This window comes from Platalea leucorodia, assembly GCF_965183815.1.
Source record: "Platalea leucorodia genome assembly, chromosome: Z".
NCBI classification, from domain to species: Eukaryota; Metazoa; Chordata; class Aves; order Pelecaniformes; family Threskiornithidae; genus Platalea; species Platalea leucorodia.
This window is the reverse complement of record NC_138858.1, coordinates 38,131,860-38,152,598: the sequence shown is the minus strand read 5'-3', so window position 1 is coordinate 38,152,598 and position 20,739 is coordinate 38,131,860. Positions and strand designations below refer to the sequence as shown.

The 20,739-nt window shown below is 36.9% G+C and overlaps 1 protein-coding gene across 2 annotated transcripts in view; it reads left to right on the top strand.

The window, feature by feature from the left end:
• SLC24A2 (solute carrier family 24 member 2) overlaps positions 1-20,739 on the top strand; it is a gene marked incomplete at both ends in the record, with an annotated part of 107,006 nt that overhangs the window by 66,040 nt on the left and 20,227 nt on the right. The window contains 3 exons of one of the 2 annotated variants that reach the window (XM_082336053.1): positions 9,820-9,870; positions 16,035-16,130; positions 17,806-17,894. In XM_082336053.1, coding sequence (XP_082192179.1) covers positions 9,820-9,870; positions 16,035-16,130; positions 17,806-17,894 — 236 coding nt within the window. The remainder of the gene's footprint in view (positions 1-9,819; positions 9,871-16,034; positions 16,131-17,805; positions 17,895-20,739) is intronic. The other variant, XM_082336054.1, reaches the window with a different exon arrangement.

Genomic DNA, 20,739 nt, shown 5'->3' with positions numbered 1-20,739 from the left:
ACAAAACTAATAAAAATAATTATGTATATTATTAACTATCTCTGCTCTAGATCCTTCATCATTCTTGAGTGTCCTTTAGGCGTACCCATGGGCTTGCAAAGGAGCTCAGCATCCTTCTTGCACGCTTGTTCTTACCCAGCTTGTAACAGTTCTTGCTTCCTCTTCTGACCCAACAGGGAAAAACAGCCCTCTGAACAGGGTGCTCAGAGCATTTTGTCTTTCTCCTCTGCTGAAGGCTGAATGTTTGCATGGGACTTCTGCCAGACAAGATGGGGGCTCCCTGCCAGGCTCACATACTAATTAATAGCTGTTAGTCATAATCTAGTGTGTTCCCATTATCTCTATCCCATGGTATCTCAGTCTGATATGAAGATAGGAAACAAAAAAAAAGGACAATTAGGCTTACCTTCAAAATGGAGTGTCATGTCTTACAAAGGGAGATATTCATACCCTCTTTATGCAGCTAGGTTTCACAGGATTGGTTTCTTTTTTCATGTAGGTTGGACGGGATCTCTTAAATTAAAAAATTCAGCTAGTTCAAACCCCTGCTCAAGCCGGATCAGCTAGAGCAGGTTGCCCAGGACTGTGTCCGGTCATGTTTTGAGTATCTCCACAAATGGAGACTCCACAATCTTTCTGGGAAACCCATTCCAGTGTTTGATCATCATCACAGTAAAAGGTGTTTTCTTGTGTCCAGATGGAATTTTCTTGTTTTTAATTTGTGCCCATTGACTCTCCCCTTGTCAATGGGCACTTCTGAGAAGAGTCTTGTTCCCTCTTCTTCTTTCCCTCCCATCAGGTATTTATACATGTGGATAAGATCTCCCTGACCCTTCTCTCCCCGAGGCTGAACAGCCCCAACTCTCTCAGTGTCTCCTTACATAAGAGATGCTCCAGTCCCTTCATGATCTTTGTGGCCCAATGCTGGACTTGCTCCGGTATGTCCACGACTTTCCTGTACTGGCAAGCCCAGGACTGAACCTAGCTCCCAGACGTGTCTCACCAACCCTGGGTGGAGGGAAAGTATCACCTCCCTTGACCTGCTGGCAATGCTTTGCCTAGTGGAGCCAAGGATGCTGTTGGCCGCCTTTGCTGCAAGGGCACATCGCTAGCTCAGCTTTCAGTGGTGCGGTTCTCTGCACAATCATTAGCAAGAACAAAGCTAAAGGGAAGATTTTAAACAGCTAAATTAGATTGGTGAAGCGATGAGGTACATCACTGTCCAGTGAGGCCTCTTTTCCCCTTTGTTTACCTGTCAGCTATGGTAGAGACCACAGAAATTTTGTTCCTAATTTGGGTACCTGAGGTTGCATGGTTAATGTGGATGAGATGAGTATTTTTACAGATATCTCCAACATCAAACTGAATTCAGAAACTGTAGGTAGAACTCCCCACACTCCCAGAGTGAGCAACAGCATAGGCAGAGTAGAAACTGTCAGTTATGTGCAGCTAAGGGCAGATCTGTTTAAATAGGCAGAGATGGTATTTTAGATAGCCCTGTTAATATCTGACAGAAAAGTTGAGAGAGAGGGAAATTAAATAGCTGTTTCCCTCAGTATTACTTAAGATTTTAAAGCCAAAAATGGATAGCAGTTGAACTTACAAACTTCCATGTAGCATACGTAAGATATAAATGTCAATGTAACACCTGTGCAACCTGAGCTGTCTACAAAGATGTGTGCTTTTGGCATAGAGAAAATGATATCTTAGGTTAATGAAGAGAATTTTATTATGAAGTTTTGGTTCAGATGATTTATCTAAATGTCAATCAGAAATGTACAACCAAAGAAGTATACTTCTGAAGTCTAAATTATTTTACTGAGTGGGTTTATTTAGCATACATGCAGGGACCACTTCATTCTTGTCATATTTTGGGGATGTTGGTCTTGCTTTTTCTAAAGACAGTGGCTGCAATTCCATGACTGTAGGGTGAGCAGCCTTGCAACTTTTATCCTGTCCACAGAATGTGTCTATAGTTAGTGACATGTGTCAAAAATTGGGTATGTTTTTGTTATACATAACTTGGGGTGCAAAGAAACCCTTAGAAATTTCTCTCAGAATGGGCAGTTCAATGGCAAAATGTAGTTCCTTGTTGTGATACTTTCAAACTCTGCAGCAATAAATGTCAGGTCTGTTTAACTTCAGATGGTCCCAAAATACAGGGAGAAGGCAGCACTCATTGCTAGTATCACCGATAGAATTTCTAGCTACTTAAAAATTGAAGAACAGGTCTCCCTTTAAAATCAGTATTGCTCTTTGTAGGTGACAAATTTTTAAATAATGGAATTTTTAAATAATGGAAGTTTTTTTAAATTTATTTTTGAGAATCTGAAATTTAATCCTTCTGTTTGTTTTGTGGTAAATGTTAGTTTTCACAACAATTCATTTCTGCATGCCATGTTTTATTCTTTTAACTAGAATCTAATCAAGCTGCTCACTGCAGGCAAAATTCTTGCCTCTTATCTCCATGATATTTTCCAGTGATGCCCTGTTCTTCAGACAGCATGTTCTTCTTGGGATTCCCTACAGAGTGTGCAAGGAATGCACGAATATTTCAATACAAGCACGATTCCAGAGCAGGATACAGCTGTCCTGACTATGCATGTCCATACTCAATGGCTTTGGCTTCATTTTAAGTTTCTTCCTAACTCGGAATATTCTTGTTAAGAATATTAACAACAAAGATCATGAATTCATAAACCTGTACAGATCAGGGAATAGTAGTAGCTATGAGGGACTTTCTATTGAAGTTGAAGGTGGAAGACTTCCTTTAGTATAGTTTGCACATGGCAGACAACTTCATCCTCCACAGGTTGGTTGGATTTTATGACTGGATAGTGAGAGGAACGTATGCTGCCCTTGCATTAGTCTCCTTGGACATGCTGAAAACCAGAACAGCTGGAATTTATTGCAGTTGGAGTTGTATGTATCCAGTACCCCACAGTGCCTGGCCCCACAGACACTCAGTGAAATCCTGACCCCATCAGAATCAGTGGTAAAGCTCCCAATATCATCAGTAGGACGAGGTTTTCAGTTCTACATCTTGGAATTCCCATTTTTGTGACTATTTGAAAATTCTTCAAAGATAAATACCCCCTACAAAGTCAGCAGGAATTGTGTTTGATCCAGGCAGGGTCAATTCTGTTATATATTCGTTGTCTTTTGGTGTTATTACATTCTAGAGAATGTATGGCACCTGTTTTCAAGAGTTTGGTGGCAGATGGCACAAAGGTGATTTATGAGTGAAAGAAGATGGAAAAGGAAACAAAGCCCTCAGGAACAAGCAACTTCATGCTTTTCTTAAATTAAAAAATAAATCACCTAAAAATATCAAAATCAGGGTCTGACACATAATAGTCATTTAAATTACCTTCTTCTCTGTTGTGTATGTGTGTTAATAACATGCCATTGATCACCTCCTTAAAAATATTTGCTCTTTAACCCATATCAATTAAAACCCTGTGGATCCTCTGACAAATCTCCTTTTGTCACCACGAGAAGATTTGCTAGACAGTGTGGACTGCAAGAACAGTGGGGTTTCAGCCTTCATTTTAAATGCTGCACTAAGAGCAAAGTAATAGGCAGATCTTGCTTTTGGGTGTTGTGACTATCCTGAGCTGCCCAGAATTCTACTGATATGATCATAGAAATTTCTAATTATATTTCTATTCACACTCCAATTTGATAAAATTGCAATAAACTCATTATAATAAAAGCAGAAAACTTTAATAAGATTATTATCAGGACAAAAACACCTACAATAAAAAACAGAGTAAGCACACTTGACTACTAGTGTTTTTGGAGCTCAGATGCACAAAGTATTACATAATTTAGTTACTCCCAATGTGCTGCTTACTGGTCAAGTACCTGAAAGTCTTCTTTTATATGATTTTCTTTATTTGCTTAGGAGTGTTAATAAAGCAGCACTGGTAGTAGCATAATCCAAAAAGATGTAATTCTAAAATTCATGCAACTATTATTATTTGCTGTATTACTCAGATCCAGAAGAGGTCCCTTTGTATTTTCCACTGCACCAGCTCAGTGGCAAAGCTTCCATTTTGCAAGAACTGGCAGCTTGAATGTCCACAAGTAAAAAAGTAGGCTACAGCATTTAATTATAACTTGCATAGTTCGGATTATTTGGAGGTAGTAGGAGAAAAAGTCTTTTGCTTTTTAAAACTATATTTGTTTTCTCTCCTCTGCATTCTGCAGTGATAATACATACAAACTCCCACAGCAGTCCCAATCTATTCCAGATGGGATATAAGTACTCTATTAGAAAATTAAGAGGGTTATGGAGTTCATAAAAGGTTGGAGTCAAAATTAAGATGAGATTCACTGAAAGAAAATTATTTCAAAAGAATTCTTCCTTTTTAAAATTCAGAATGCCTGATATCCTTCAGTCGGTGAGATTTTTTGTGTTTTGCCTCGAATAGTTTATATACAAAGGCATTACCTTTTATTAAAAGATTTGGTAGAGGTTAGGACTCTTATTTTACACCTGTAATGTTAATCTCCACTAGCTCTTTCACAAGTTTTTAGCACTGAGAGTTCTTTGTTCCTCATCTAACATCACTGATGAAACCAAGTCAAGCTTTGATTCCATTTTAGATTGGATAGCCACTACAACTTATCTAGCAAGACTTTTGAAGTGGCCTCCTTCTTTGTTTATGGATGGGTCTCTGATCATCTAATTGAATTTTCTCAAGACCATGACAGCTAGAAGAAATTACAGTAAAGATTAGGGAAAGACAACCTACTCTTCCTTCATGTTATAATATGAATTATTCTAAGTCCTTTGGCCTAACTCCTCAGCCTTCTTTAAAAAAAATGCAAATAAAAAAAGGGGATCCTGTTAAGCATGGTGACAACAGTAAGTGCAAATCAGAGGTCATATCAGAAGGATGTAAAGGGGAAGAGTGGATTACCAAATTAATGTCTTTGACTGTCAGAAACTTGCTGACTTTCAGAATTATGCGTGCAACCTCTTGCACAAAAGTTCTCTTCTGTCTCCAGTACTCGGTTAGGTTTCATGTTTACAACCTTTTTAATAATTATTTGCTTGCTTTTAAGTTGCAGTTCTTGGCTGAATGCTCATTCTTAATTTCATTATCAGATTTGAGCCCTTACTCTCTCATGTCACTTCTCCCTTATGTCTTACATATTCAGCCTTTTGGTAGGCTGAATTATGGGTATGAAAACTGAAGAAAAATATATGCTCTCCATCCGCTTGTTCCCGAATGCCTCACAATTCCTTTTAAGCCAAGCTCCCACTGATGCTGATGAAGGATTATGCCTTGACGCCTTCATGACTGTGGAAGTCAAACACAAGGAAGGTCAAGTAAATGCAACAGTGGAATTGCACTAAAAATTCAGGGATTGCCTTCAGTGATTTCTCTTTAGTAGTTTTGTTTTATATAAAAGATACGTCAACTTTGAAGCTGTTTAATTACCTTGGAGAAGCGTGACATGAATTTTCATACAAATATTTTTTATGCAAAGTGAAAATCTTATGCTTGTTGAAGAAACTCACAATGCATTACTTTGTTTTGAGAGTCTGAGTTCACATTTTTCATGAAGAGATACACACCTTTAGCAATGCAGGTTGCTATCTCTAAAATAGCTGTATGTCTTATGAGTGTTTTGAGAAACTCTGAGCCAGGCTCATTTCTGACATAACTAGGGACAACTGCAGTCTGTATCTGAGATCATCATAGCAGGAGGGCAAAGAGAAATACTGGCTACACTTTCCTTCTGTGGCAGCCTGGAGCACTGTGCTTAAACGGCAGAAATTAGTATTTCACCACAGAGCGTACCTACAACACTTAGTGAGTGAACATTGAAAATAAACTGAGTAATTAGGTATATTGTTTCACAGAATCATAGAATCATAGAATAGTTTGGCTTGGAATGGACCTTTAAAGGTCATCTAGTCCAACCCCCTCTGCAATGACCAGGAACATCTTCAACTAGATTAGGTTGCTCAGGCCCCATCCAACCTGACCTTGAATGTTTTCAGAATGGGGCATTCACAACTTCTCTGGGCAACCTGTTCCAGTGTTACCACCCTCATTGGAAAAAGTTTCTTCCTTATATCTAGTTTAAATCTACCCTCTTTTAGTGTAAAACCCTTATCCCTTGTCCTATTGTAACAGATCCTACTAAAAAGTTTGTCCCCATCTTTCTTATAGTCCCCCTTTAAGTACTGAAAGGCTGCAATAAGGTCTCCTTGGAGCCTTTTCTTCTCCAGGCTGAACAACCCCAGCTCTCTCAGCCTTTCTTCATAGGAGAGATGTTCCATCCCTCTGATCAGTTTTGTGGCCCTCCTCTGGACCTGCTCCAAGAGGTCAGTGCTGAGGACCCCCAGGCTGGAATCCATATGTCTCCAATTTAGAGAGAAGGATGTTGCGGGAGACTGTGTCAAAGGCATTACAGAAGTCCAGATAGGTGACATCCATAGCTCTTCCCTTGTCCACTGATGTAGTCACTCCATCATAGAAGGCCATTAGGTTGGTCAGGCAAGAATTGCCCTTGGTGAAGCCATGCTGGCTGTCTCAAATGTAATTGGAAATTACAAATAATGTAGTACTGTTGACTAACTTCTTTCTGTTTACTTTGATACGGTGTGGCACCTACATACACAGTAGAGAACGGTAGGTAATAAGGCAAATGTTGTTGTAATCGTTCAGGAATGTCAGACAGGATTACCAGGAACCCTCTGTTCTCTTCTGGTGTAAAAATATGCAGAAGGGAACAAACTAATTCAATAACTCTGTCACTGTTGAGGATCAGCTGTTAAGCCGCATCTCTGCATCCTCTTTGTTTCATACGACCAGCAGGGATGCAGGTACTGGCTGTCAGCCAGTCTGTCTGCTATGACCTCCCCGTGGGAACCACATAGCATGTTCATGAAACTGGAATTACCAAATTTTAATAGTGTTGGATTTTGGGGTATTTTTTCAAGTACCCTTTATCACAGTAATTCAGATTTCCAATTCCATATAAAATCAGTTTATTTTAAAAGCTGAGAACTTTTTTCAATACAATATTTTTTCAAAAAGTACTTCAATTCAGTTTGAGTTTTCTTAGAGTCATATTGAACAGAATCTTATTATAACAGGAAAATTCAAAAATAAATACCAAAGAACAGATTTAGTCCAAATTTTACAGCAGAAGCCAGTGCAATATATTGGATGCGGACTGTATAGAGGCAGAACTTTCATGTTGCTGAGCAGCACTGGCCCAACTGATCTTGAAATCCACAAATAATTCATGTGAGTATGTGCAGCTGACATTTCCTGGCATCATCATTGTGCATTGCAGTCAGTGGGCTGGTGATTGTATAAAATGTTCTGCTCTGGGTATAGGACTATAAAAGCTTTGAGGAACGTAATATCACCAGCAAGATTAGAGTTTTCTTGGAAATAATTTTGCTAACTGCAAGAATTAACCCAGTTTAATCCTTGGCATATGCTGAAGTGCCCAGAACATGATTATCATCAGCATCATGCACTCTCATGCATCTCCTTGTTTCTTTTCTCTTTGGTCTTTGTAATGTCAAAGTCTCCTTTCTTCTTTCCTGTTTGTCTTGTATCGCTCACTTCAGATGAGAAGCATATAGATCTAAACCGATTTGCCAGTATGTCAAGTGCCCTGCCTTTCTGCTGCTTTTATTTCTTCTGGAGATTTAACATAATTCACCATTGTTGTTGGCTTCCTCTGAAACCTCTCCTGCTTCATCCATTAAGTCAGAGGCCTCATGCTATCATTCTGTTAATTCTTAAGTTTGTTGTTATAGTACAGCCTTCTTCTCAACTTCGTCCTCCTGCACCTGCATCCATATCTTTTTTCTCCATGAGTTTATACAGCCCTTCTCTGGCAGTGTTGTCTCCTGCATGTACTTCAATTTCTCTGATCACTCTTGGACTTCATTTGACATGTGTTTTCCACTCCTGTCCTCATGCTCCAGTGGATGCCTCACCCCAGGTTCTAGCAAAGCGGACCCCAGACACATCAAGGCAGAGAATAAGTTTAAACAAAGGTGGTGGCCATAGAGACAGCAGATACTGAGCCCTAATTAAACAGTACATGTGGTCCCAAATGCTGTATGCAGGGAAGTCCATACTGAAGTTATTGGGAGCTCTTCCCAGGTAACGAATTCAAATCTTTAGGACTAAAATCAAGATGGTAGGACAACAGCATCTCTTATGTAAAAGCAGCTACAAAGATTATGTTGCAACACTAAGAACATTTTTACAAAGCAGTAGATGCATTGTGTATCATTATAAAACAATATATTAAATTCTATCTATAAAGGACGTCCATCTTTGCTTTAAGATAGAGTAGTGTGATATTCTATTGGGCATACTTATGTGCAAGTAAGACATTGCATTGTACGAGCGAGAGTATGTCAATATTTGTAACTGGTTTTGATAAAGTATGTCTATGAAAAAATCATTACAATCCAATCATAATTATTTTAAAAATTTAATAGTGATAATATCCTGTATTTTTTAGTTACATAAAGCTTTCTCTGTCTCTGCAAATGATGTAACAAATGTTCTTTTGGCAGATTCAGGTATCTGCAAATATAATAAAAAAAAAAAAAAGATCTTTCAAAGTATCAGATTTGCATATCATCACAGTATTTTACAGTTAAAAACTAATAGCCAGACCTCTATTGAAATTCACCTCTGTGGAAAAATATTGAAAGATCATGAGGTGCATCAGCTAAAACCAAAATAATTGGACAGCATTTGTACATTTAATTGCTTAAGCTGTTTCATAAACACGAAGAGTGAATATTTCCAAAGAAAACAGTACCACCAAACTGTTAAGTATCCATTTTTAATGATTACACTCTATCAAAGGTTGGATGCTCAGAAGCTCAGTTGTCAAACTTTACATAAAAATGATGAGTGAAATCATCCACAAATTCCTCACACAAATAATTTACAAATTCCTCCTTGTGCTTAATTTTTCTCTGTCCTGTTTTGTAGACCTACATTAATTATTGTATTTATATATGTCTTTACATATATGCCAAACTTTAAGAAAAAAGTACTTTAAGCAATGAAGTGTAAAGCAACATCTGGAGAAAAAAAGGTGATTTCATGCAAGATTGTATCACACAGAAAAATAATAGTAGCCCTAAAGATCTGGAGATATCTGCATTCCATTCTTTTCTCTGCCCTGCTAGAATATAGTAACGCAATGTATTCAGATCTGTGTAATGATTTAATTAATTTAGGTCTCATACCACCTGGTGAAGTGAGTAAATACTTTTTTGCTGATTTCATAAGTGACAAGAGAGTGGTTAAATTAAGTAACCCCTCTAAAGCAAGTCAACGTCAGCACTGGTATCAAAACAATGTTTGTGGAACAGCATTATGAACAGTTCCTTAGATTATATGTTTTGAGATTTTTTGTTTAATTTGGATGCGTAAGTATTTGAATGTCTATCCTGGGGAATGTTAAAAGAGCTTAGTTTCCAAAGCTCCTTCTGATTAGGTACTGTCAAGGTTTATTATGGTTTCCCAAATGTAGAGGCACCAGATTGGCAATCACCTGGAAAAGGCTGGATTTTAGATTTCAGTGCTTCTCCTACATCTCACTTTAGCAAGTTACCTATCTAAAGCCAGTGATTTGTGAAGTTTCTGGGGGGGAAAGGCACTGCCATTTCTGTAATCCATGTTTCGCTGTCCTGCAGAATTTTTTGCATAATCACTGTTGGAGTTCATGAAGCACATGCAAAAACATGTACATTTCTTGAATGTCTGCTGGTTCCTTATCTTTGTGTCTTTTACTGTGATGTTGTAGAGCTTGGATCATATGGAAACCTAAAATATTATGACACAATGACTGAAGAAGGTAAGAAATATTTTAGAATTGTTTGTATCAGCTTTTTTTGAAGCCCTTTAAGCGCCTTTTATGTGTTTACTTTTTCCTTCATTTTTCTTAGTCCTATTTTCAGTTTCTCCTTTTTTTAATAACTCCTTTTTGCATGTCTTCATTGATGGCGCGATCAATTATGGCTCTTCTTTCAGGTTTTGTTTTCAGCATTTCAGTTTTGCTATTTCAGATAAGGAAATACAATGGAATGCTTTTATTAAAGAACATACATGCAAAACCACACTTGCGAATTATACAGCACAGTATAACATAGATTGTAGATGCTTATTTTATGCCATGTTTTACAATGCATTCAAGAACATTAATTAATTTATGGATGTTCAAATCACTCAGTTTGAGAACAATTATTAAGTGACTTCAGTTTACTGTATTATTCAAAAGTAATGAATAAACTTTAAAAACTAGGCATGACTATTCCTGGAGTATTATTGTATGCTTAATTGCAATGCAAAAATTATGCAATTTTAAATCCTGATTCTAGCAATACAAGAAGGAAGTAATTAGGGCCTGAATCAGGGCTCAGTGAAATCTCAGGAAATTTTTCTGCTGATTCAAAAGCATTGCAGTTTATTATACTAATTCAGGAAAGCAGTTAACTGTGTACTAAATTTCCAGCACATGCTTTCAGTCCTAGTGCAGTCAGCATTTCTATAATTTGGAAGTTTCCCTAAACTGAGAACTGATTGTTTGTAGGATCAAGGCCTCTTGTCCAGCTCTCTTGATTATAATGTCAGACAGATGGCATTTCATGAATGTTCAGTTTAATAATTAGTGGCGTGTTTGAGGATGGAGATAAGCTTGAGTCCTGTAGAAAAGTTATCCGCCTATTCCTGCTTATTTTTAATGTTGGGAATATAAGGCAAATACCTTAGTTCTCTGTTTTTAAAAACAAAAGTTATTTTCTAGTTTAAATTAATCTTGAAGTTAAAAAGGTTTTAAGAAAACCTTCACTATATGACTTGCTCATGGTCATTTCCCCAGGGAGGGCAAAAAACCTGATAACTTCTGACTGTTTCCCATTTTCTGTATCTGCTGTTGAGACTCAAATATAACCATACTATCCTGGGGCTGGCTGTAGCAGATGGTACCTTCCACCTTTGTGCCTGATGTTAGAAGATGCTGTTTTCCTCTGTAGCAGGCGTGAGCTCATAGGGCAGTCTTGCCTCACTGCCCTCCGTTGCCCAGATTCACGAGCTGATTCACAGGGTTGGCACAGATATAAGAAAAGATGCCTGAGAGGAGATTTTACGAGGCAAACAGTGGTGTCTATGTTGTTTAAATACACCTCTCAAGCACCTGAAATGAGTCATTAACCCAGGCCATTCAGATATGGCTACCAGAGCTAAAGCTTTTGCAGTATGTCTTATCTCAGTCTTCATTACAATCAAGATGAGAAGGTCATTTCTCATTGTAGCCTCAGAATTGGGTATGTTAAGGTTTTTATTTTTTTATGCTGAAGTATTAAATCTACCATTTCAAAAGTAGTCACTACATTAGTAGCCTTCTGATATTCATAAATACTCTACTGACAGTTAAATGTAGCTATTTGTGGGAAAATACCCATGCAAGTATGATACATACAATATATGTAAATATTAATACTGTGCCTATGCTGAAGTAATGCTGTTAATATTCAGTGTCATCTCAGAAAGCACTCCTCATTAATAAATTATCCAGGACCATACTGTAGCAATAGCAAAAATCCAATAGGAAAAATCTTCCAGTAGCAAAAATAAGACAGGAAGCTCTTTGTCTTTAGGAGTATTAACACTGACAAGAGTCTATGATACAGTTTGCCTTCTCAAATACAACTGTCATCATCTTTTTCACATGTCTTTCACAAAGCAAGTAATGAATAGTTTATCCCAGAAGCTGTATTTAGATCAAAGTGTGCTATATTTTGAACTTTCTGTTTGGATTCTCAAAAGTATAATCACTATCACTCTGCATCACACTTATTTGCATTATCCGTTTTTCTCTTTCTCTTACTTTTTTGACTGAACTTTTTATTCATTTTGTACAGAAAGTTAGTCACAGGAACACATAAACCCAGTTAGAAATCCATGGATTTTTTTCTAATATAGTTCAGCCTTATCTCCAGGTCCTCAAACCCTGAGTGGAGTTAGGTAGCAAATCTTTCAGTCCTCCAGTGGAGAAGTACAGGCATCTATTCTTGCTGCTACATCAGAACAATCAGAGACAAAAAGTAATGGTTAGGTCACAATACACAATCAGATATAGCCTAATGGCCAGAGGGCCATTGTGCTCCAGGTCTTAGAAACTGATCTGTATTGTTTTGTTTGCTCCTATTTGGTCTGAAACTGACTTTAAATTAATTGCAAGTTGATCAGGCCCAACTGGGAGAGAAACTAAACCCTACTAGATGGGAAGAGACCCTCACAGCAATCTTGTGCTGTCGAGTAACTTCCACCAACAGCCTACAACATGACAAAACTGCATATATTTTCATTTGATGCTTCTGCAGGATTTTGAAGTTAAAGGAGAAAGCACATGAGGTGGATTTCTGGAATTGAACAGTTGTATTCCACAACTGGTCATGAGCAAAATGGTTAGGTACAGTTCAGACTGCTAAACAGCCACAGATTTGACATCTTCAGACTCATGAAAGCTTGGCTATAGCTGCATAGATGTAGTAATTTGCATTTGATCAGAGACTGAAAACTAGACAAATGGTAGAGACTTGAATTTTTTAAACGAGTGAATTTCTGAAGATAAACTATTTTCTCATCAAATCAAAAGTTTTTCTGACCCAGGGAATCTGTAGTCTGCAATTTAGATTGTAGTCAAAGAATTGGCTTTTTAATATATCCTTGATCAGGAGGAGAATGTCTGCCAACTGATGCCAACAGCTGGAGTTACTCATGCAGGTCAAGGCATATCTATATTATACAATGCTGATTTGTTTGCATATATTCAAATAAAACCAATTTAGTTTTTAAGCTACCTTCTTTGCTCATCACCTGGCCTTGATCTCCTGTTCCTTCTACCCCATCCTTTGTAAACTAAAATGAGCTGCAAAATCTGTCTGAGTTCAGTGAATCAAGGTTAATTAAGAATTTTCTGTAACAATCTGTCCTATTTTGGGTCTGTGGCATCAAGCATTTTCATTCACCTAAACTCTCATGGTACCAGATGGTGTGAAAATTACTCTTAGGTAGTCAAATCCATAGTACATAGGACTGTTAAAGAGGAAACATAAGCTCCTACCTTCTCCTAGAAATAAGAACAGTAACATAAAATTCCTATGGATTATTTTAGTAACCCTACCTAAAGATGAGAAAAAAGGCATGAGAGAAGACCTATGCCTAAGAGGAAATCTTTAGGGGTTTCTGTAAATTTGAATGACTTAGAAATATCCTGAGCCGGTCCTTTTTCCTGGTGGCTCTGTGCCTCCCCTTCACTGAACAGGTTTTGATTTGGTTTGAAGGAGGAAAATGGCAGGGAAAGGGTAGGAGGAGGCATAGCTCTGCTGTCTTTTAATATCTCACTGTCTTCATGAAAGCTAGTACTGCAACTTTCCTCAGTTTCATGCTTTTGATAGACAATATTATGTCTTTTAATAATTTCCTCACACTATTTGTTACCTACACTGAGTGAATCAAATGGAAGCCAATGATGTAAAACAATGTAAGCTGAACCATGTGTGTACTGAGAAATAAAAATAAACCAAAATACAGTTTCCATTTCAAATGTTGAGGTTAATTTCCATGACAGTGACTTATAACTGTGGAATAGTCTCCTGAATGAAGCAGTGTAAATTACAATGTTAAAAGCCAATGTAAGAAATTCTTCCTAAAGATGGGAGGAGGCTTTTGAAAATGTGAAAAAAATTGAAGACAACTTCAATTAAACTCATCTAAAACAGTGTCAATGTCTATGGAGATGTTTTCTTTTCAGTTCAATAACGGCTCAAGTTTCTCTATTAAAAAAAACCTAAACAATTTCAAGCAATAACAATCTCAAACAAAAGGCTGGAGTATCCTAATAGAATTCTGCATCACTTTAATTTAAGTTTTTAAATTGAACCTTAAATAAAAAGGCCCTACACCATCCTGGAGTAGGTGGAGACATGGATGGTCCCACAGATATTTCTCAGAAAATGTCTCAATTGCATCATTTGCATCTCTTGCGAAAAATGCATTTGTGTATTTGGGACATCACAAGCCAAATTCTCAAACGTATGAAACTGAGTTGGAGTCTGAAACCTAAAGCAAAACTGACATACATGTTGTATGAAGATTATGCAGGCACCTTTCAGTATCTACACAAGCTTCTGGATAAGAACTTTTAAAATGCCCCTAGTGTTTCAAAGAAGTTAGGAACAGATTTGACTCTTAGCATTTCAGCTTAAAATATTTGGTAATATGATTTGCATTTTTTCCTCTGTTTTTATTTTCTCTTATCTGATATCCCAAGCAGTTTCCTTTCTCTCTCTCTCTCTTTTTCTTGCTTTAACTCTTTGTTCCTTCTTCCCCTTCTAACCAAAATCTCTGCCACTGACCCTGTGCGCTGATACAATGAGATGACTTGCTATTTATGGTCATATTCTATGCTTAGATACTTTTCTGCAGGCAATTTTACTCTAGGTACCATGTACCAAAAAAGATAATCTTTGCAATATATTGTGAATGGCTAATTATTTTTTTGGAGCATGATGTGTTTGTGAAAAGGCAGGGGCTGCTGAAAGGACAGTATTGCTTATTAAATCTTTGTGGTATTTTTATTACTTTCCAAATGATTTGCTGTTGGCAAATTAATTCCACTTCCCAGCAAATGATAGCTGCTAGTCTCTGTGGACTGTGCATTTGCTTCTTCACACACAAAAGTGTTGATACAGGGGTTTGAAGCTTCCATTTGTGAGATGGGGGAGAGGATTTCTTTCTTGACTAATGATTTATTCTTGTGTGTCTTGTTTTAGTTTTGAAACAGTGGCTGTTATCCAACTAACTGAGTTCATTCGTGACTTCTCACTATTACTTCCCACTGTTAATCAATTATGTGATTCCATTGAAATATCTTTTGGTCCTAAACCTGTGCTGTTTTTGCTGCAGGGACACCAACAGTTTTAAATGAATTTTTTTAACTGGAGATGAAGATTTAAAACAGTCACGGGCCCTGTATGGTAATAGTGTTCTTAATTAGAAGTGTACTGTACTATAGCCACCAGTTATACTTTTAAAAAAGATTTAAAAAGACTTAAAAAGCAGTAGCAATGAGGATAACAAAAAAGGCAGATACATCATCTTTCTACGCGACATTGACTGTCATAAGCTGTCCAAAGAGTCCTTACATAGAAAGATCAACCAATGAAGAGGAAGGGTTAAATTAATTTCACTTAATATTTGCCATCTTTGACATTGCCTAGTTTGAATGTGTCATTTGGACTCAGTAGTCAATAAAGAGTGACAGGACCTGGGACCTCTCTTAGGACAGGATGGGTTGCCCTGGAAGCAGTCTAGATGATGAGCTGCATGGTTAACCTTACAGGAGACAAAAACCACCTGGCAGGTTGAGAAGAAAATTTACCTTTGAGAAGCTGGTATGGAAATCATGTATTCTGGAGATCTCTTCTTCCCTTTCTGAAGTATCTGTAGAAGTCACAGACACATAGCTGAGTGCAAAGTGACAAAGTTGACCACAGTCACCATGATGCAATATATGGGTTTGTCTGAAATTCTGTGTTACTGTGCTACTAATTGAGACCTGAAACTGTTTGTGTTTGTTTATAATATCTTTATTCATCTGTATTCATCTTCTGTTCAGGCTGAAATCCTACACCAGCACGTTTATACGTGGAACTTTACTGACTGCTTCCGAAGAAAAGTTTTGTTTGCAATTTCTTGTTCAATTTGTTGCTGAGTTCTCAGAATAGAAAAAAAAGATTACATTTTTATTTCCACTAAAAAAAAATTACATTTTTATTTCCACTAAAAAGAAAAAGAAAGTATATATGAGAATATCAGACAGTGTTTAATAGCGTTTGCTGTTTGAGGAGGGATGGAAATGGATTATCGGCACTGATTTATGGAGCCTAAGCTATGGCAAAGAAGCTTTGCTTCTCAAAATGGCTGCATTTTAATAATAACAATGCTTTATTTTAGGAAAGTTCAAGGAAAGGGCCTCAATTCTGCATAAGATCGCCAAAAAGAAGTGCCAGGTGGAAGACAGCGAGAGGCAGAATGGAGCTGCTAGTCATGGTGAGTGCAGTGGTACAGATTTATCACCTGTTCCTGAGACCCTTTTTCACTGTTTCATTTTGCTTGAAAATCCTTAGGGATTTCATTTATGCTATCATAGTAAAAATATTCTGATTCCCTATGCAAAAGAGTATGAAACTTCTGGACAGGACAGGAGTTAAATGCAAGAAGGGAAAGTCAGTTAAGGCATCTAGAAGGCCTCCTGGCAGGGTTGAAAAGAAAAAAAGGAATTCTGATTTTAGATATGTGTTCAACTGACAGAAATAGAGAGACAAAACTTACTCACAGTTTATATGTGAAAATTTAATGAATTTATTTAGCTGCATTAGGAGAATATGTGTTTTATGTGATATCACCCTTGTCACAAAAAGAAACAACCTTCATATTTAAGATTTGATTTGTCTATCTACTACTTGCTGAGAGTCATTTAGGCCCATCTGTGCTAATTGTGCAAAATTAGCTTAATATGGTTTTCCATTAAGGATAAGAATTTGTATTTTGGTTCAAAAGTTCCTATACTAAAAGAAAGTTTGTACTATGTCTGCTTTTCTCTACTTTACCTCGACATGTTCTCTGCATTAGAAAACCAGATGCGAAAGTGTCTGATGAAAGCTGAATCATTTTATTAGTTGACACTTTTTCTGACCTTGTGCTGTATGTAGATGCTATTTGCTTCCAGAATCAAGCAGTTGGATGGGACACTCTGTTAATAAACCATAATGCTGGCTGTGGGGTTAAGAGACAACACACATGCACTGAAATAATTACAGATAGTCTGACACTCTGCTGTGACTGTGATCTCAGATTTTTAATTTAGAAGAATCTCAGGATAGCAGTAATGTATCTAGACAGCTGTATTTACTGCTGTGCACAAGAGCATACTGTAAGGCATGTTGAACTTGAGTTAGGTATTTCATATTGCTATTCCCCATAACTTTATATTGTCCAAGGGATTTTCAGCCATTGATATTTTATCTAGTACATACTTAAAGAAATAATTACTGTTTAGAGAATTCCAAGATAGTCAAAGTAAGAATAAATTTGAATAAATTTGGCATCAGAAACAAAAGGCCCAAATTTATCCCTTTAATTCCTGTAAAGGTTTAGCACAAGGACTACAGGATGTTTTAAAGATCATCCTCTGTTATTGGATGTTATTAGACCATCCATTTACTTTTTTCCCCACATTTTTGCTAGAGAAAGAGCATGATTACAGCTTGGAAGTAACTTTAATAATTGCAAGGGTTAGTGTGTTATAAAAGTTATATCTTGCTGAATATATCCCCTCACCTGTAAATGCAACATCTTGCATTCTTTAATGTCTGGGGAGAATGCTATATATCACTTTTTACCTGAAGTATTAGACTCAGTGAATTTAGCATAAACAAAGACCAGTGAATATTGCAAAGAACGTAATTTTTTCTAGGACATGAGTACCAGTAGAACAGTTTGTTCAAATGCAAGCTCACCCCTCATAAGAATTTTATTCAAAATGTTTACTGGTCAAACGGAAGACAGAATTTTTATCTCTCTCTTTTAAAGGCAGTTGTTGGTCCACCTTCAGTATTTGATGCTATACACAGACTGAATATATGACAGCAGTTTCACTAATAGATTTGTTACTTAATATTCTGTTCTGTTGTTTTCCCACTCTTGTTTATGGATGACGCCACAGAAAAAAGTGCAAAAGTGGAAGTTGCAGTAACACCACCGAGTGATTCAGGACCAATGCAGAATGGAATTGCCCATAATGTTGAAGAAGAGGTTAATGTCTTTTTTATTCTTCTTTTTTATTTTTATATTGGTAAATATATTACATGCTTGATTGTGCTTTTCACTGAAAGTATACATCTTAATAGCAAGAAGCTGTTAATATGAACTGTCTACAATATATTTAATCTTCATTTACAACTGAACCCAATGTATGGTTAGCCATATATAAAAGCTCTTCTCTTGTGCCACTGCACTTCAGTGTAAGGTAAGATGATAGTCTGGTATGTATTCTTTCAAGAAATGTATTTTTACTTATCAGATAAGATGTTTGCAGCCCTAAATATAGCTAATGGAAATTGCTTGTCTGATTGTCATCACATTGCACAAAACCTGTTCTCTTAAGAGAGTAGCCTGTCATGTTTTGCTTCATGGGATAGTTAAAAGTAGTTATAAAAGAGGAGTTGTACACAAACTTCTCCATCCTGCCTTCTATTTTCTTGAGACAAATAAATAACAAATTAAGCTGAATGAGATACAGTATACTAGTGTTTCTATGACTCTTATTGTATACGGTTAAAATCTGCAAAAGAAGTAAACACTTAAATGTATTTATTTTAACTTACACCTTTTGTAGATAATAAGTAACTGCATAACTGTGTCTAACTTGCACAATGGCTACTGCAATAGCTATACAGTTGAGCTAGCTTCTTTCTTAAATAAGCTGTAATGCTCAAGAGCAGCTGACTGTAAAATCTGGCCCTGCCAAGTGCTTTTTTAACGTCTTCTAATTTTTTAAAAAGCTTATTAATACCACCTGCATCCCAAGTAGGCAAACACGTAGAAAAATGCTGGTGAATTGATTTTGCTAAACTTGGGCACTGCTCTTTTAAACTGAGTCAGCAAAACCTGCATAAAGAGAGAAAGTCATGTTAAAAATAATCCTTGACACAGAAGCTTTTATAATGCTTTTGTTTGTACAGTTTACTTCTTAGCCTTCTCCTTAGGCTATAGTGACACAAGAAAGGTACTGCAAAAGATGGCTGAGCAGTGGTCTATTCCATAACATGAGCTTCCCCTTATTCAAAGTGGGATGAGTTGTGTTGCATTTACATACAGCAAAATCACACAAAAAAGGCAATGGCCATGTTTTGTTTTGAATCATGTCAGGTTTAGGTTCTGATATTTTAGTTGCTTTCACTTGTTTATCATTTAGCAAAATTGTTAGTCCAAGTCAGAGATCATCTTGCCTTCTTCATGACCTGAGCATTATCACTGTAGGTGAAATTCTTTCCTTGAAAGGTTCTGTAAGCCATAGGAAAAATTAGAAGTTCTGTACAAGTAACAGAGTGTGTTTATGTCTGTTGGCTGCTTCCTAAACACAATTATCCCTCACAAGGAGCATAATTTATACTGAAACATACTTATAACAGGGAGAGGTTATCCAATTTTTTCTGCAAGACTGGGAAAAAACACTGCAGTGTTTAGTAGGGTGAATCTTTGGGAAAAGATTCTGTTTGCTTTACACAGCTGGGGATGGAGAAATGACAAGATGATTCTGGCCAGCTGGTGTGTCAGTGCACCCAATATTGGCAGATAGCTTTAGTTCTTCACTGTTTGCAGGTAATTTTAGTCTCTGGGAATAGAAATTGAGGATCTAATTGACAATCTAAAAGAGGTGAGTAGTTTTTGATATCCTGAATGATCAGTAATGATAATGAATCTGCCGTGGAAAGGAGAGCATAGTACAACATTAAATTACCTTTTCTGTTAATCTAAGTTGTTCAGACTGACATGCCACTTAAAGATCCTTGTCAGCCCAACAAAGCCCAACCCTTATGTAAATGAGATGAGTAAAATTTATGTCATAAAAAATCTCAGCACCGCACTTCAACACTCAGTATTCTAAGGTAAGGAAAGGTCAATTTTCAGATCTATTTGGATCCTGTTCCAAGAGTCCAATCTCATCACTGCAGTGAAATATGTCTTTAAACTCTTTTTTAACTTCAGCAAAAAAAAATAACAAAATCCAAAGCAGAGTGGCTTTTAGACTTCTGTTCTCAAAGGTCAATAAGGGATGATGTAGCCTGGTGTAACCTGTTAGGGTGTACATAAATCAGTCTGTGGGATGTATGAAAACTCTAATAGACTCTAATAGAGTTCAGTAGCTTAAGAAAGAAACTGGTCTTGCTTTGTAAGATTTTTTCCACTGAGATTTCAGTGAAAACAATGAAGGAAAAGCAATCTTAAGCAATCACATCTCACAGCAATGTCCGTATGCTATCATTTTGCATTGTAATGAAGCAGTTTCTAAGCTTGTTCAGAAATCTGCAAGGTCAAGCAGTCTCATCATTCAACACAATGGTTTCAGTTTCAAGCAACTGCAGGGTAAGGAGGGGAAATTATTGCAAGAGTGCATTACTCAGCAATATCTTCCTCTCATCTCCCTTTAGACATTTTAAATTTTCAGTGAGGCAGGGTTTGGAACTTTTATGTTAATTTCAGCAAGTATTACGGCATTCTGAAAAACTATTGTGCTGTATCAGAAGAGGGATACATTATTTATCCTTTTCCAAATGACAAGATGGAGCAAGCAGGGAGATTTGTAACTGATGGAGGAGTGATTCTGCATATTTAGCTCCATCAATCTGAAGGAAAGGATTTTAGGTGTCTGCTGTCACAATAAAAGATAGCAATCCCCTAATAACATTTTGAGATGGCCCATGCTGGGTTCCTCCCCAGTGGCCTTTCTAATTTTGTCTTCTTCCAGTGATAACCTGACAGCTGCTGCTGTCTTAGGCTGCTTCAGTTATTGATATGCTGGAACCTAGTTTGTAATTTAAAAGTATATATTTGAATTTTTGAAAAGTTATAATAAAATAGTCTACTCTTCCATGTA